Source organism: Thamnophis elegans, chromosome 8 (genome assembly GCF_009769535.1).
Source record: "Thamnophis elegans isolate rThaEle1 chromosome 8, rThaEle1.pri, whole genome shotgun sequence".
NCBI lineage: Eukaryota > Metazoa > Chordata > Lepidosauria > Squamata > Colubridae > Thamnophis > Thamnophis elegans.
Window position 1 is genome coordinate 44,246,752 of NC_045548.1, and position 19,719 is coordinate 44,266,470.

Consider the following 19,719-nt stretch of genomic DNA (forward strand, 5'->3'; position numbering starts at 1 on the left):
ATTTTTTTTCCTGGTTCTTTCTAATTTTCACTTCTTTAACCATAATTAAATAAAAAAAATCAAAATAGCCAATAGTGAGTTAGCTATAGTTTAATATAGTAATATTATCTATCTCATAGTGAATGCTATAAAATTTAATCACATGCCAGAAAGTTTTAGTGATTCCATATTCATATCGGAATGAATAGTGAATATTGCGCAAATTTTACAGGATTCATAGAATATAGATTTAGGATTCCGCCATACACACACACACACACACACACACACACACACACACACACGTAAATGTTCCACAACCAAATATATGTATGAGGATATCTGACAGTAAAAAAAATTACATTTGGTTGGCTGGGAATTACAGATCAAAGACATTAATGAGAAGAGACATTCAAAATAAATAGGCAGTGTATAGAGTTATACCAACCAAGCACTGGGAATGATTTTTTTTTTATTGTGAGATAACATAGATACAATAAATCAAATCTTTGTCCTAGCAAGGCAGAAAAATAAGGGCTGAATTACTAGCTACCTTTTATGCTAGCCAAGAAAATGGAAATTTTAATTTGCAGTATAATTTCTATGTTTCTGGAGAAAAAAGACAGTGCAAAGTGCAGAATACTGTGAAAATATTATGATCCTAAAGACACAGTGTTATGTTACTTTCTCCTAAAGTACATGCTGGTTTCAACAGCAAACAACAAAATTATAAGTACTGGAAACTTAATTCCTTCAAAATGAATAGCGTTGGAATTTATAATTTTAGATAAATCAAATTATATTTTATATTCAAGCCAACTAGTACACCTTTCTAAGCACATTTATTTGATATTATGACTCTTCAAAATTATTTAATTCTGTTTCCAAAGCACACTGAGGACTGTGATACAAATCAATATGAATTCAGGATAATTTAAACTGTGAGTCATGTTGAATAACTTGTATTCACCTTTGAATCAGTGTTGATTCCTAATGAATGACTGACCTAGCCTCTGCAGTTTTTTTGGCAAGATTTCAGAAGCCATTGCCTTCCTTCCACGACTGAGAGGGAGAGACTAGCCTGAGTCTCCTACATGGCTTCGTGTCTGAACCAAGATTAAAACTCATGGCCTCCTGGTTTTAGCTCTATAACTTGCTTCTTCTTTTGTTTGCATTTTACTGAAATAAAGTTATGGAAGGCTGCAAATTTCACATTAAAATACAGATTCTGTTTTTTCTCATTCAATGAAAAAAAATTAGGGAAGGTTTTCTTTTTTTCGTAATTGCAGTCTATAGAAAAGTAATCTAGTTTAGATTTAAGTTTTAAGACCAGATGTTTTGCCATACAAGAACTTCTTGTATTAATTAAAGTAATAAAATGAAATTCATGCTTATATACTGTATAAAAACACTGATAAAATCAAGTATAGGCTTAGAGTTGATAACAGCAGATTCCACAAACATGGGGTATTTCAGGTTTTGTTCTTGAGGTAATTGGAAACAGATAAAATCTTTCAAGTTGCTATAATACTAGCATTATTATTAATTAATGATCTAATTTCATGTGATGGACTAATATGAAAAATAAATCAATATCAAAATAACATGTAATTTTTTTAGTTTAGCAACAAGCTAACCTGCATAATAAACCAAGTTTCCAGATACTTTTCCATTTTTTCCTGATCCTCATTAACTAAGGAGTCAGAATTCTATTCAATTCTCATTGTTCAGTTTTTCTCACTAATTTAACTCTTTGAACTACGTGTATTTATAAATCTTAGCATTACATAGTCATATATCCCAAAACCATATTTTTGTCTACATGTTATAATTTTGGCTACACAAATATGGTACTTAAAAAGGAGTTCATTATTCGTATGTGTAATGAAGGTTCTACTTCTTTAGATCATGAATGGGAAACATTTTAAATCCCAAAGTTCTGAAAACTTGTTAACTGATGGTTAAAAATTGATACTAACTCATAGTTGCATGTATCTTTTGTGACTATACACACAGACTCAGGCACACTGTGAAAGAATGGAGGAAGTACCGGTAAGTACCATCTGTCATCCTGTCACCTGACATATAAACCGTACTAGATAGTAGCTGGAATCTGGGAAAAGAATTAAACTAGAAATTGGAATGCTGAAGAGAGACAGATTCCAAGGTGACTCAAAGAGGAATTGGCATCCAGGTTACTAGGTAAGATGGGCAATACATGAGATGTTTCTACCTTGCACAGATATTCAGATTGAGATCTAAAGACACACAAAAAAGATACAGGTTTTCTAACTTGGAGATGAGGCCAACTACACTTTAATTGGAGATTTGATGAAGCCTTTCTAGAAATTCATAGCAATTAAATTTTGGCATATTACAATAGTCTTCCTTTGATTTTAAAACAGCAGTTGCTAATGCCAGCAAGGAGATAGTTAATCTAGCTATAGTAAAGCAATTAACCATAAAGAAACTGGCTACATTCCATCCATCTCTGAAGGCTGTTTGAATGCACTAGGTCTGTTTGTATGCCTTAGCTGAATTCCACTTGTGAATTACGACTGGAAAAGTCAAACTCTGAACGAAAATGATCTCTTTCTACCCTTGTTATTCTAAGAATAGAGCAAAAAGTTGATATATTTTCCAATATGACCATTGTATGTTGTATTTTGTCTGATCAATCCAGAGAACAGATTATTTATTATGTACTAAATTCCATAGAATCTTCCCATTTCCAGTGCAGTAGTACCATATCAAATCATTGGCTATAAGATCTTATCAATCTGCTGGGCCCTAGTAAATGTACTTAAAATTTTATAATTGTCCACCAATATCATAGATAAAATGATAGTTTAATCAGTGGTTTAATTAAGATGGCTACTACTTTTAATATCAAAACACACTTGGATAAGGTCAACTTATTTTAACCTTTTTAAAACTTAAACTTACATTGGATCTATACTACAAAATATTTAGATTGTGAAATATCACTTTGTTTGCAGTAAAAAACAATTTTTCTTCATGTTTGGCTGTGAAGCATATCTTTTGTTCTGATGATAATAAGGAAGAACAACTTTCCTGTAGCTGGTTAGAGAGGCATTTGTCTAAGGAGGTGAGGTTCAAATAGGTCTTTCTGTTCATTTTGTGAAGTTTTCAAGGCTGAATGGCTGTGTGGCAAAATGTTATAAAAGAGTACTTTAAGGATAAAATATTTAGTTACAATAATAACTTTTATAAACCTCCACTAACATGTCAAAATGTTTCTGTTAATTTCTACATACATTGGAAAATAATCAAGAGGGCATATTAACTTGTGGGAAAAATTTATGGTTATCATTCTATAATTTTCATACGTTTATCCCCCAGATCTTCAAAGAGTTAAAGGAGTTCTCTCTTTGAGGAAGAGCCAAGTAGATATTATCTTTTGCATACTTTGAATCAAACTGTCAGAACTGATTTACCAATTTAAAAAACTGCAGAAATAAATTTCATCTAGCTGTCCTTTAAATAAACATACTATAGTATAGTCCTCATCGTACAATGGCATATGAGGGCAATGTCACATGACTGCATTGCTCAATGACAATAATTCCAGCATTCCTTGTTGCTGTCATTAAGCAAGGATTAAGCATGCATCTTTAAGTGAAGTCACATTACTATGACTTCTAACTTCTTGCTGGTGTCTTATTGATTTGTTCATGGGAAATTAGCTGGGAATATTAGAAATTGCATGATCATAGCTCACAGTAATGTCATAATCATGAGCTAAGGCCTGAATTGCAATCACATGACTACAGGAATGCTATGACAGCTGGAACTACAAGGACATTTAGGTACTAATTGTTTAGTACCATGGTAATTTTAAATGGATGCTGAACAAATGGTTGTAACCTGAGAACTACCTGTAACATAAATGAAAAAAGGTTTTGAACATCACTGTAATATATAGGAAGGTGAAATATGTAGCTTCCTCTACACTGCAGTACTATGCAGAGCTTATTTCTAAAGGTGTTCTATTTCTTACACACAGACACACACAAGAACCATTTTGCAAAACTGTGAGCAAAACATTAAAGCAGCTGCAATCTTTGAAAGATTTGAAACACTAGCAAGTGTTTTAAAACCTGATTCACTATAATTGCCCATAGCTCTGTAAGTGACTCCAACAGAAATGCTCCTTATGTGTACACTCACATTCAGGTGGAGAAACAGAGGCAGTTTTTAAAGCAGCTGAGTGAGCTGTCCAGAGCTTCACATGTTGACACTTTGCAAAGCAATGCTTTAGAATGATTCCCACACGAATACATTAACATATACACATATATGAAGCATGCATTGTTTTTAATGTTTGTGTTTTGTTTTAAACATAATTTTCAATTTCAAAATTGTGTCTAATTTCACTACAGTAGTTATTTAACACAATGACATGGACTTGAGGTTGGATTCCAGTGGTATTGTACAGAAATCATACCTGATTTTTTCACTATTTCTGTTTTCTTCATATACTGGCTGAGATTCTTTATTATAAGGAGTTCTGTGTATCTCTCTTGAGACTGGGAAGTGGTAGATAGGAAAATGTGTATGTTCTGCATCATTATCATCTAGAGGATGTAAAGATACAAAATCATGTATTATTCAATTTTATCTAAAGTATTACACGAAATAATTAACACAGGGGCACATCCAAATTTTAATAAATTGTAACAGCTAAGTTCATACATTTATAAATGGTATACAAAAACATAGCTTATAAATGTTCTATTGCAAAAGTTACTGATCTGCATATTTTATGTCACAAGTTCCCTGATAATATTATTCCAGCACAGCAGGATAAGCAATAAAAATGGAAGAAACAGAAAAATTACTGGAAAAAAGACCTTTGTTACTGATTTTATCAATTAAATTGTCAAAACTGAGATGAATTTTTAAATCAGGAAAAAAACATTAAAAAGTTTTTATGCAATAACTAAATGTATGACTCACCACCAATGAAATTATTTAAAACATGCAACCATACTCCATACACTTTTATAATACCGTATTTATTTCAAAATGTTTTAATGAAGGCTCTTTGTTATTCATTCATCTTTATACTATTATTATAGTATTGGGAAATAATGTTTTTATTCTACATTAAAACATTCTGAAAATATTCAAAACATAATTTCTTATTATGACAAATTTATTGGAGCTTGTTCTTTTCTTAATATTGATGCTGTAATTAATTAAAAAGATATAGTTTGTTTTACCAAAATGTGAATATGATGCATGCTCATTAATGAAGCTTTCTACTTTGTTTTTCTTCCTGGCATCTCTGGAGGCTTTCCAATTTGTCAGGAACTGTCTTTCCATTTCTTTTATTTCTTTTCCATCCAGCAGTTCTGAAGAAATGTTGCAATATGTAAATCAACAGCTTTATATTCTTAGGAAGGCAAAAGCGCATTTTTGTCGTCAAAGATATTGCTCATTTTCTATCATCAATGCTATTATACCTGAAAAACGACCAAATTGTTGACCATTGGGCTTTAATTCTACTGTACTAGTAGGTATGAGCTGGACATCTGATGAATAGCCTGTTATACTACAACAGTGAATAGTAAAACCTTAAAACTGTAAAATAGTTGCTACAATAAGAAAAAGACAGAGAAGCAAAACAATCTCTCTGCTGTTCACTTAGACTGATATCTATAATTACAGTGCAGGGTAAATGATATATATGTGGTCTATGACCTATATAATTTTAGTTATGTAACTGAATTGTTTTATATATAATCCTCCTGGGAAAGCCAAAGAAAATAATCAAAACCATAAAAAAATCAAAAGAATATTTTTGACATGTAATGTGACACCCAGAAAAATATGGCATACTTCATTTAATCCTCAAAGGAAAGATTGAAGGCACATGAAGTCCAGGCAGAAGAAGAACATCAAGACTTGAAAATCTAAGGGACTGGTTTGAACAAAATTAAAGAGCACTTTTTTTTGCGGCTGTTGATAAAAATAGGTTCGCCAACATCCGATGATGGATATGGCACAAGAAGAAGAACCCAATTGTACACTAATATATCATTAATGGAAAGAAAGATTCTGACTCTGAATTTAAGATACTCCCTCACAAAGATATTTAAAAGAATTAAATGCAGACAATCTTGGTTGTTAAATGGAGTACCGTGGAGAGGACCTGGGCCTTCTGGGTAAGTTGGGGCAAGGAGAAGGCTTGGGCATTCTACCCATACCACCAAATGAAATGATCATGGCATTTGCTAGCATTTTCATCAGATTTGAGGTCTGTTCTTCCAGCACATTGAGAAATTTCTAGAAGGCTCAGAATGTTGGAGATCACTAGTATTGTCTCCTCCGTGGGTGGGAGTGGGGGAAATGGCATTCATTAAAATGCTAATGAATGCCAGAGTTCTGAAAGGCTTAGAACAATGGCAGTTGCTCATTACTTTCACCAGATCTGAGGTCCATTTCACCAGTGCACAGGTGGATTTCCTCTTCCTGCATACTAAGAAGTCCAACTTCCCCTCTGCTTGCAACCTTCTCTGCCAGCTTCTCCATTGAGTTTCTGGGGAAAAGATGGCAAGAAAAATTGCTAATGGCAATCACAAGGTCTCGGGGCACTTGGCAACCAGCTGCAAACATGAACAGTTCGCCAAATGCCCAAAATGTAATCATGTGACTGGAGGAGCTGGTGCTTTCCAAGGGCAGGAAATACTTTGTGTACTGTAAAGCTCTCATTCTGAGGCAGTCATGATTGAACTGTTGTTAAATGGCTGGTCATAAGTTGAGGACTATCTGTAACTAATTATTTGCCTTTAAAATAAGATACTTATTTTATAAAATTATACAATACAGACCCATTCTTGATATATGTCTAGCAGAAACACAATAAAGGAAAAGGAAACAAAATGATGATGAGAAAAAGGGGAAACAAAAAGAGGAGGAATGAAATTGGATGCAACTTTTGAGCACCCTAATGTTTGGAAATTGAAAGTTGAAAAATTTGATCTACCTTAAATATCCTGTGAGGTATTTCAGTTACATTAACTACCAGAAAGCATTACATTTAACTGGTTTTATCTTTATTAGGAATCTAATAAGGTACTATTACTTGGAATTTTATTATATCCTATATCTGATGGAATATTTAAACTCTTGTCTCAATGATGCCTGCCCAATTTTAATCATCAGAACATGCTGGCTCTCACAGATAATTTGTGAAGCCCTCAATAATTGTCTTTTTCTGTTAACTTGTCCAACCTAGAACAGTCTTCTGAGGGAATTTTGTCTCATATTCAGTGGACGATTTTGGACACAAAAGTTGAGTAGTGTAATATAGCAAAAAAGGTGTTATTGATGCCTATGATAACATTTTAAGATACATGTTCTGACCTAGGCTTCCCAAGAGCATGAAGCAAATTCCTTGTTCTTGCAAAAACCCTTTTATTAATTTGCTGTGAATTGTGTTCATTCATGTCCATCAAAGTCTTTCAAGGAAGGATTTACAGTCACAGACCTTATCTGGCTTGAAGAGCTGACAGGCCGATATCTGCAAAACTTGACAACGAGTCTTGGAGAATCACAAACCAATTAAGCAAACTAATTGTCTCCTGCAAACTCCACTCCCCTTTCACCAATCTTTCATTTCCTCTGGGAGGGGCCATTCATCATCCACCTGTGGCCTTACTGCCAAGTTGACTCCTGTTATTTAGCTGTTCTTTTCATCTGGCAACTCTGTGCATGCACACACTGGGAACAGGCTCCAGCTGTTCGTCTGACTCACTGATGTCTGACTCTGAAGGCAGCTGATAACTGGCATACGGCTCTGGCCCCTTCTCTGCCTCTGACACAGAGCCCTCATCAGAGCCTTCCCCAGACTCCAGGACTGGCCCATGTTCCTCCCCAATCTCCTCACTGTCCCAATCTGCTGCCAGCTTTGCTGGAGGGCCAAAACAATACAGTGATTTTATCAAAGTGCAGAATATACAATAATATACAGCTTTCAGATAACTTTAAAAGCATGTTCTGATAATTGAACAGATTATAATTTGCACCAGTTAATAAGCATGAAATAAGATAAAATTGCTTCTTTTTTTTGTAATCTGGATGGCCTCAGAATTGATGGGAAGCAGAGCTGCGTGCAAGAGGGGTTAGATGGCTTCAACTGGAGAAAATACAGAGTTTCCCCAAAAATACAACAGGGTCTTATATTTTTTTGACCCACAAAATATGGCCTTGGGCTTATTAGAGGGGGAAGGCTTATTGTTTTGGGGTTGCTGGGTGGCTGCTCCCTTGCGAGTGGGCTCCCGAAGAGCCGGGAACAGCTTCAGGGGTGAAGCAGCCATGAGTCTCACTATGCCCTGGGCCAGCTGTCCTTGCAGCCATTGCTGAGCTCCGAGCAAAATTTCTTCTCCGGCTTCCAAACTCCAGAACTCGGCTTCCGATTCTTCCAGCAGCGGCCGCTCTAGGAATGTGCTTTGATTATGGGCAGGCTGCCGGAAGACTTTGTCCAGCAAGCGCTTGCGCAACCTCCTCTCCAGCCAGGCAGAGCTCCATGCACTGACCTAGGGGGTATCCCGAATGTGTCAAGCCGCGGGAGCTGGGGACGGGCAAAGCGCCACATGGCTTGGTGCCTTAGGGATACTCTCTAGATCAGTGAATGGTGCTCTGCCCGGCTGGGGAGGGGGTTTGCCGGGTGGCTTCTCATGAGCATGGTCACCTCATGGCTGCTTTGCCCCTGAGGCTGTGCCCAGCTCTTCGGGAGCCTGCCCAGCAACTCCCCCCTCCAGCCAGGCAGAATGCCACTCCCCAACCTATCCCGAAGGTGTCAAGCAACGTGAGTGCCTTTCTTCCACCCCCCAGCTCCCGCGGCTTGGCGCCTTTGGGATACCACTAGGTCGGTGAGCGGCGCTCTCCCTCGCCGGAGGAGGGGTTTGTCCAGGGGGCTTATTTTCGGGGCGGGGGCTTATATTTTTGCCCACCCGAAAAATGTGGCAAGGCTTTAGTTTCAGGACATGTTGTATTTTCGGGAAAACACGGTATTATGCAGCAGATTCACAGGAAAACAAGTAATGACATTAACTCCTGGGTCGTAGCCTATGCATCAATGGCTTAATAAATCAATACATATGAAATGAAAGAAGAACAATCTCTGAAATTTAGATATTTTTACCAAGAGATTTTGACTGCAGTATTACTTTGTCTCGGTATTTTGGCTTATGACAAACAGGATTCCCATTCAGCTCCATTTTGTACAACTTAGTCCATATACTCAGAACAAACTCCAAATCCTGGAAGTAACGAAGAAAAACATCACTTATCCAGTCCAAATATTACAACTAAATTTATAAATCTTTCTTTGATGTTGTAACACGTTCTATTTATTTCAATTGATGTTATTACATTTAATAACACAATCAAATATCCGTGTAGTTAAAAAAGTAAATTTTATCTGAAATATTCATTAATGATATTTTAATAGCTATTTTACTTCTTTATTCATAACTGTAGTCTATTTTTGTATTTTTACTATCTCATGAAAGTTTAAATATAAATGTAAACCAGAAAAAAAACACAAACATTAACTGCACTGTTCTCTGGCCTTTTAAATTTTGCAAAAATATATTTGTACATATTGACAGCTAATAGCGTTTAATATAGGACAATTATTCAAAACATTTGGCTATAAATACAGATTATTATTAAAGTAAGCTAAAAAATGCAAGAAAAAGCATACGCGGGATACATTTGTTATCACAAATCGTAATAATGCAATATATGATAGAAACCACAGTATACATAGAACTATGGAAACTATGAAACATTGTTAGAAACAGGAAACCAATGTTTGGAAACAATTTTTCCTTTCTTTTCCTTCTTAAAATGGTACATTTTGTAATACTTTTATCAGTTTATTTTTGTTTGGATTTTGAAAGAAACTGATGGAACAGAAAGGTAGAAGATTACTCTCTTAGCCTGTGTTGCTCCCTGTAGTCCTCCAGTTCTTTTATTCTAACTCCATGCCATTGGCACTCAACAACTAAACCATTGTGTATAATTATCACATTTGTCTACTAGTTAATATAATATAATATAATATAATATAATATAATATAATATAATATAATATAATATAATATAATATAATATATATACACACCCACATATATATTGTACATATACATTCTCTCTCTCTGTCTCTCTCTCACACACACACACACACACTCACACACATCTCCATCCTGAAATACATTCAAGTATATTAGCCCAAGTTATCAAATATTTGGCAGACAATGAGGAAAAATGAATTATTATTTTCCTTCTGTGACGAAGACCGAATAATACAATTTAAATTTAAATGTATCATTAAAAGGAATTATGCAACCCTGGTTTGTACATTATCTCCAATCTAGTTGCACATAGATAGGTAAACTAGTATTTGAAATGCTGGAATACTCATATGAATGTACCATACATAATTTATTCTGAAATAATTTCTATATTGTATGTTTTCCTAAATTCACCTTGTTATGAAACCTACAAAGTTAAAGGAAGTATTAGTATAAATAAAACTGAATTTTCAAAAGAATGAAACTTGATATTCATTGATTTGCAATTTGAAGAAGCCAAAATTGAAACCTCAAAAGGATTTTAGTGTTACTTGCTAAGTTTACTATAGAAGACATTCTATAATCTATTTTCTTTCTATAGAATTAATTTTATCCAAAAGAATAAAGTCTCCTTTGAGTTTGATTCCTAGTAAAATAATGGATGCATGAAATAGCTATTTTTGCTTATTATTATTAATAAGCAAATTAAATTTATTACAACAAATATATATATTAGATAGAACTACATACTTTTTCCTGTATATTTAGGTTTAAAATTGTATGTTTGAGCAATTTAGCTTTTAATGGCTAAAATTAAAGCAAAGTTTACAAATATGCAAATACCGCCTTTGCTCACAATCATCCCTCTTTTTCTATTTTTACAAATTTAGCCAGACCTATGAAATAGAGTCTTTTGTTAAACGCATAACAGTATCATCCTCACGTATATTTGATTTAAAAATGCACTTAAAAATCAATTCAATTAAAGATTATTTTGAAAATTCAAAACAGTATATTTTTTGGAATTCTGAAAACCATTTAGTTTTGAAGAATGCATATAATGTTTAGGTTTACATTCATTAAGCTTGGTTGATAAATTATTCAGAGTATCTTTACTCTAGCTTAATATTACTTTTGGATATTCCCTACTTGTTCACTGCCTTCCTGTCTCTAATAAACTGCTTTCACTTTACATCCTTTCAATAAGCTATACTAAAGAGACTAGATAGTTTTTTGGGCAGTCTCTACTTGATAAATGATCATGTCATGTTATCACTTCGAAGTCTGCTACAAAATACTAAAAAGCAAATTGTATTCTAGGCTCATGATGGGGGTGGGTAGGTGTAAAAGCCTCAGATGTCATTCATAGCACAAACTATAGCCTTCTTCCCAATTAGTGATAGTCATTTAAAAACCTACATTTGACCAATGCACTCCAATTTTTATTGGCTATGTCTAGCTCAAATAGCCTAACTACATCTGCAGATAGCAATTTGTCATCATTCTGACGGTCTGTCATTATCTCTTTCCAAAAATCTATATATTTTTTCTTGTACCTGACTGAATTGTGAAGTGAAGGAATCCATCTTTTTGATATCTAGTGTCATAATCAATAATGGCAAAGGTTGAATACATTAAATATTTACAGCCAAATCTTCAAAATATCAAAGCCTTCTGAAATAAATAGGACTTGTATTGCTGAATGTATTATAAGATAATCTGGATTTATGAGATGTAGACAGACAACTTCCTAATACCTATGACATGTCATTGCTTTCATCCTGCCCTCTGGTATAGCAGCACTATACGTTACATCATAGTGAATGGAATTAAGATAAAATAAAAAAATAAAGAAATGGAACTTACTCCAAGTATTGCAAAATGTTACTTCTTTAAAAATTGAATTCCTTAAACATCACCTTCCATCCTCCAAATTGTACTATTTGACTTAACAGTAATTGTAGACTTTGCTACTGAGATTTTAGCAAAAAATTCTGAAAATTGTAATAATAAGGAGAAGCTAAGTGCATGAGTCATCAGTATCCAGACCAGGACCCAGAAATCATTGCAAAAGGAAAGAATATTCTGTTATGCATAGGCACATGCCAAGAAAAAAGGAAATCTTTGCCCAATTTGGTTTGATATAAGTAGCTAACATTTTGAATGATAACAAATGTATTTAGATGTAATTTTCAAAGCTTACAGAATTAGCAAGGTTTATTGTTTAAAACACCTCCAAAACAAATCAGAAATAAACAAAAAAAAATTGAAAGACAAATATATACATTCTCTTCAAAGTAAATGTTAGCACAATCTTAGTACTTTAGTCCAATTTGTTTGAAGTTTTACAACATTTTTGTTTGGGTTTAGGTTATAAATTTAGGTTATAAATAAAGCTTAATTTTATGTATTAAGTTAAAATTAGTATCTATTATTTCAATTAAATGCCTCTAATCTACTGAAAATGAGGATTTAAATTAATCTAATTATACAGGAATATTTTAATCCATGAAGTAATATATGAAATAGATTATTACAATATTTACAGTCTTCTTACATTTACAATATTCTATTTTCTATGCGTGAAGAGTTTTCCCCAATTTTCTTTGTTAGAAATCTTTATAATCTGAATGTATTAAAATGTTGGATTTATCATCGACAACTTTGTCAGCTTCATCTATCATAAAACTGTCTACTCATAAATTTGCAAATAAAAATTTGCACAATAAAAGGACACCATGATTCAAGAGGCGATTGACAAGAATTTTAACAATTGGCAAATTATTGAAATAATACTTCCATTTATGCAATTTATAAATTTGCATTGCTTTTATTACCTTTATGTGATGAAGTTGGTTGTCAACAGCTATAAGATGGTAAATATTTTCCAGAATAGATAAGTCACTTAATTCATCAATATTATTATTGCTGATATTCAAAACTGATAAAGATTTCTGTAATGAACCAAAACATATATTTATCCCAAATACAAAACAATATTCAAGTGCAGCAATTGTATGCAGTTAACTTGAAGGAAAACCTGATTAAAATGTAGAATTTTCTTAAATGTACAAAATCTTAAACAATACAACAAACATACCTATAATTTTGGTACAAAATGATCTTGAAACTTATAGTTAATAATTTGTTAAATGGAGTAAATAACTATTAAAAGGGCTGTTAAAATCGATACAATTCAATACACAATCCTCTTCCAACTGTTTTGTGTAACCTATTTTAATGTGTATGCTAAGGAGAAGGAGTTATATTTTCATTTTTAGAAAGGAAATTAGGTAAAGTAATACTGATATACTTTAAATGCTTTGACCAGTAATATAAAATAAAATAGAACTTTTTAAATAAAAATATTATATCTTCCAATTATCAGTATATTGTTTGAAAAGTAAGAAATAGCAATATGGTTTTTTCCAATAAATACTGACTGTTCTGCAGATAAATCTCCAAGGAAAAGTAATTATATTGTATAAGAGTTAACATATTCTTTTAATTAAGCCTCAATGAACAATTGCGTCCATATTATACACCTGTAGATACTTTGAAATTTTGTTTCCTTAAGAAAGGTAAAGTATGCAAGACAACCTGATTTTGAAAAAAAATGTATGGTGCACTTTATGCTATTATTAGAGGAGATATTAGATATCCTTAGATATTACACAGAAACTTTAGTATGGGGGTCAAAAAAAAAGTTAGTTGAATATAAAGCTATTTTTTTTACAGTGTGGACATAGAGTATACAATAGAAGCCTTTAGTAGTTTTTTAACAATTAATATCTGTCGCCAAATAAATTTTAGGTACAGTGTTCTTACGGATAATGAATGAAGAGTTCTTGGGTCAAACAAGAGCTTTTCTCCTAAGGGAAGCTGCTGGCTTTCAACATGCAATTCTCTCAGTTCCTCTAAAGTCTCCAAGCCTTCCACTACAGTGATACAGTTGCCACCTAAATATCTGAAAATAGAACAAAATAGAAAGGACTTTCATTTTTCAATTTCTTTTAAAATGCATATTTTCTGGAAAATAAAAAAATAAATTATTTTACTGAATAATTTCACTATTTCAGAAATAAAATCAGTAAAGCATAACATATTGCACCAATAATCAAATAAAAATTAATTAATTTCTACGGGGAAAAATGTGATTATATCTTATATATTTAAGTTTATCAAGCTTTGGTTCTTGAATGCAGAGTTTGTATGAAGTTTGTGCAAAATAACACCATATAAAATATATACTCATTCCATTTTATTAGTTTAAAATTTAGATTTACACATGAATCAATAAAACTAGAAACATAATTTTTTACTTACAATTTTTCAAGTCTTATCAATGATTCTAGATTTTCAATTCGTATAATGCAGTTGTTCTGCAGGTACAGATGTCTTAGATTTGTTGCAAAGTCCAAGTTATGTATCTGTCTAATATTATTATCATATAAATATAGGACATTAAGATTTTTACACAAAGAAAGATCATCCTACAAAAAAAAATTGACGTTACTTGATAAAATTTACTGATGAGCAACAGCTTCAGCAAGATTTCAAAAGCCCTAAAATTATGTTAAACCTGCAATTTTAAGTATAGTCGTAAGTACATGTATACGGTTGAATAAGCCTGGGATGCATGTTGAAGATTCCACATAACCTAATGATGCATTTAATATATGATCTTTGAATACTGTGTTGCACATCACTTTTGTATAAAACAAATTATTCTAAGCAAGGTGTGCTGGTTCATTTGAAAGAAAAAGAAATATTAATGTGCCAAACTCTTACTCATGCCGAAATTAATTATTTTGTATTTGTACAATATCCCATTTCTGGAGAACATTTAACTTAACAACACTGAACATTACTTTATATAAAACCGTATGTCTGTCCAAAACTATTTTCCTGCAAATAATTAAAAAACAACTGAAAAAATAAAAGACAAATCAAATATATATTATTTAAATTAAACTAATTAAGACAAGGGCATGAAATAGAATCAAAATTTATTTCCAACTAGAAACTTATATTAAAACAAAATATAAAATATCACTTAATACCCGCTAAATCTTAAATATAAAAGTTACATTTTTACATAATGAAAGATTTCTTACAATGACATCTATATTTTTATTAGATAATTTCAGATGTGTTAGCTTCCTCAGTTGTTGAGCCAAAGATTCATCTCTGCGATTCTTTTGATTAAGGCTTCTAGCAATAAGCTCCAATGTTAGTCGCACCATAACTTTGTGATAAATTCAGTTTTCCACTGCCTTAAAATAGAAATAAACAGTTGTAAAGTATGCTGCCACATCATTATCACATTATCTACAACATGCACTATTAAAACATGTTTTAACTAAATTTCCTTTACACTATCTTAGTCATTTTCTGCCTAAATCAAATTATGCATTGTAGTGAACATTATATTAATTTGCATTACATTTTTATATGTCCCTGATAAGCAGGAATTATATTTTTGCTAGCTGACTTGTGGGTCGATAAATAACTATTACTATATGCTTCCCTTAGAATCAAAAGCAAAATGCCCAGTAACAAGAGCTAGGGTATAACAGTGGAAGATGTATATCACTCCCATGTTTTGCTTCTGCTTTTAAATTTCTCTGATGCATCTAAATATGAAAAATGCTAAAATATAGACCTTTGGCCTGATATAGGATAATTTTTTGTATATCTAATTACATAAACATTATTTCCAACCTATACTTCTTAGGATCCATTTGTTTTCCCTAATCTTACTTGGACAAATACTCATATTATTATATAATTATATGAGAATTCAGATTGTTTGGGGCAATATGCTGACTCTGTAACTGCTTAGAAAGGGCTGCAAAGCCCTGTGAAGCAGTATATAACTCTAAGTACTATTGCTATTAGAGTTACAATAGTGCAGTCACATTTTTATTAGAAGACTATGCATTGATGTACAGAAAAATAAATTTGAATTCTACAAGTATTTTGATTTTGCTTCTTTAATTTTAATAAGGTACATATTTGCTTAAGTAAGTTTAAATACATTCAATTAAGTTTATTTCTGCAAAGAAATACATAAGACTGCACTATAAAGTGAAGAATTTCCTGATACACAATTTTTACCATACTGATTTTTCCCATAGTCTAAATAACATTAGGGGAATACATACATGCTAAACCACAAAAGCTTAATATTTTTCGCTAAACTACTGTTATGAGTAATTTGTAGTTTACTAAATGTTGATGAAGGAGTATTATGGAGGGGGGGAACAGATCCATTTCAATCTTTCACTCCCCCCCCCCATTGCTTGATGAGCCATTTTTCCATTATTCCAACAATGCTTTTTTTTTTCTTACTAGGACAGTTTTCTGAAATTCTATTAGGCATTAAAGCATTTTAAAGCAATTAGTAAAATTTGTACTGCATTAATCTTACTCCAGTTTCAAATCTGTTATCCCACTACACCATTATGAATGCAGGGAAGCCTTAGTTATGAATATAAAAAAACACAAATTAATATTTCTGTATATATTCCAGTGCTTGAAACAGTGCAAAGAAAATAAAAGGTTAATGGCAAGGAAGATACCTCGATGGAGAACTGCTTTGATTATATCTGAGGGGTGACGGGGAAGCTTTTTTGCTTTAAGCAAAAGCTAAACACAAAAAGTTCCAAAATAAGACAGGGAACTGTGTGACTTTTAATGTTCTTTCAAGGCAGCATTAAATGAATAATAACACTGCTCTCAGCAATATCAGATGCTAATAGATGCCAAAACCTGTATTTTCTCACTGACGAAACAGCCTGACCAATATTCACACTTTTAGTTAAGGTTGATGCACAGGCAAATTATCAATGATATCAATGCCAGAACAGGAGCTTGTTTTTTCACTGTCATGTGTCAGACACACCTGAGAGCAGGCAAGCAACATGTAAGGCATAGAGACTGAATGGAGGGACCCAATTTTTGAACAAAAACAAATGCTTAAGAGAGGGCATCCCTCCACAGTTCTTCTCCAGATCATTGCTTCAGATGTGAGCTACGACTGGAAGAAATGCTTAGGAAAAAAAACCAGCACACAGCAAATCGGTTCGGCATGGTCCTACTGTACAAACACCAGCCTCCCCCACTCCACCTTTCGGAAGAGAATGAAAAAGAGCTTACAAGGCTCGCGAGGCGGCCTGTCTTCCCCTCACCCCCCCCCCCTCAACCCGGGCCCTCAGGAGGCTATTGCTTCAGAGCAGGCCAAGAGTGGAGGCGGCAATAGCACTGTTTGCTCCGAGAAGTTTGCTCCTATAACAACCTACACTTCATCCCAACGCGGCCTCCTTTTCCACACATGCGAGGCCCCTGCCGCCTCTGAGCCAACCACCTACATAAGCGCGCCCCACCTCGCTCCTCAGCCTCAAGGGGGGAAATGGGCGGATCCTCGGCTCGGAAAGAGAGAGAAGCCAAAGGAAAACAGAAGCCGGCAAACGGGTTGCTATAGAGATAGAAAGCCTCTAGAAGTAAGCTACCTATCAAAAACATTCTGTGAGGGGCGGGGGGAGGCGGGACAAGTGGACAAGCTCCTGTATAAGAAGGGCGGCGTGAGCGGCGGAATTAGCCCTTGCTTTGGAACGGTCCTCCCTTGTCTCTTCCGCGGCGGGGGCGGTTTGTTCCGTTCGGATGAAGCGCCGAATTCGCAGCTCACCAAGGAGATGGAGCCTCTCTTTTTTTTTTTGGGGGGGGGGGGAATCCCTGTTTTTTTGTTAACGTCCTGAGCTCGCTTCCAAAATAATAATAATAGAAAAAAAAACCTACAAGTCTAATACATATAAAGAATATGATCGCTGCCATTAACATCTTATAATATATGATAGCTGGCATTCATATTTTAAATACTGTAATAATTGTTATTTAGACATAAATAAAAAAGACTGATTTTCTTTTGATTAGGACTTATTACGAATATGTCTGTCCCAGCGATGTCTTGAATCCTCTCTCTCTCACACACACACACCCACACAAACACACACCCACACGCGCGCCCCTACGTGTCAAATTTTAGTCCTCACAAATGGTTTCACTTTTAGGGGCTAAACTTGACGTGGTAAAATAATGAGCCAAATGTGTGTTATACACAAAATTAGACCACGGTGTTTTCACTTCAGTTGGGCTTGGAATAGCCCTTTGGAGTCAGGTTAAGACAGGGTCAAGTTTTTGAGGATCTCTTGGCAGGTGAGAAGAAAAATGGATCTTTTAATTTAAAGAACTATATTTGTTTCTAAGAACAAAAGCATATTCTTAAAGTAGACAGAGCAGTGCTTCTGGAATTCTTTCCAAGTTCTTCATTCACAATAGTCACAGAAGGCACCTATATCTCCTGGGTAAAATGTGTGTTTCTCTTGCAGATGGATTCCTATGGATGGAAGCACGCAGATGGGGTTGGTTCAAGAACAGAAAAAGAGGCGATACTGTAGTACAGAATAAAGCACAGGTTCTCTTCAGGAGCAAGCGGGATTATGGGTGGAAGATCAGGGCCCCTCATGGAAATGAGGGGCCCAATCATCCCTTTTGCTAGTTATTTTTCCTAGACAGAGATGTTACTCCATTTAGTGCACCTGTAGATTTTGTTTATTGTTTAGTCAATTTACATTTTGCTGCTTAGTTATTATAGCTATGCTATTAGATTTTATATTTTATTCTATGTTTAAAACAAGCTGCTTGGAATCATTGGAGGTAAGTAGCATGTAATTTGAATTTATAAATAAATAGTCATGCATAATCACACTGGTATCCACTCATGTTCCTTGAACTTCTTCCGTTAATTAGCATCACCTGCAGACCTTTTTCATTGTTTCCTTGAATTGTAGGCAGAACTCGCATCAATGAGGATAGTAATAAAGCATGATCCTGAATTAAAACCAAGTTCACTTATATTCAAATAAATCCGAACAACCTGCCACCTTCATACTTTGCCCCTCAATGTAATAAGGTTGAATGATCAGGGCCATTTCTTAATTGCATGACTGGTTCATGTAAAAACTGATTTTCTGTCTAAGAAGACAAGGGATGTTCTGCTAAATCAGACACTATATAGTCCAAGGTGTATAGTCCAAGGTTTGATCTGATAGATGCCTATAGAAACCTGTCAGCAGGAGATGAACACAATCGTAGTCTTCTTGTGTTTTCCATACACACAATACATAACTTATTAAGTATACTTCAGTATACAATATAACTTTGTGTATCTTGATAATACATAAGCTATTATGATTAAGGAAGGAACTATTCATCATTTTTTCCTTTTTCACAACCTACGTTTGGAAGAATGTAGGGTATTTAAAATTTGTTGTAAATATATTTTGTGTGAATTTCTCTTTCCCAAATATTAATCAGGACCAGCCATTCAATTTCCAAGATAAGCCACAATCATATGTACTGCCACCTGTATAAATTAGAAAGATCTGACTAAGAAAGAATTGTGAACCAAGCCATGGATTCATTGAAAGAAGCATTTCCACTGCAGGGGAGATTGCATAGATGGGTAGGTACAGTTCAGGGAAAAAATGGTTTTGGCTCAGCACAAAATTTACCGCAAGGAATGAAAATCACTGATAACATTAAAGTGAAAAAGAAAAGAGGAGTTGGC

At 33.9% G+C, this 19,719-nt stretch overlaps 1 protein-coding gene across 1 annotated transcript; it reads right to left on the minus strand.

Moving 5' to 3' along the window:
* Positions 1 to 3,064: 3,064 nt before the first annotated feature.
* PPP1R42 (protein phosphatase 1 regulatory subunit 42) lies at positions 3,065 to 15,334 on the minus strand. The gene is made up of 8 exons (XM_032222217.1): positions 15,206 to 15,334; positions 14,415 to 14,581; positions 13,917 to 14,055; positions 12,926 to 13,042; positions 9,152 to 9,269; positions 5,226 to 5,357; positions 4,448 to 4,577; positions 3,065 to 3,143 (listed from the first exon to the last, which is right to left on the minus strand). Exons 1-8 carry the CDS (start codon positions 15,332 to 15,334, stop codon positions 3,065 to 3,067), a joined length of 1,011 nt encoding a protein of 336 aa, XP_032078108.1.
* Between the last annotated feature and the right edge of the window lie 4,385 nt (positions 15,335 to 19,719).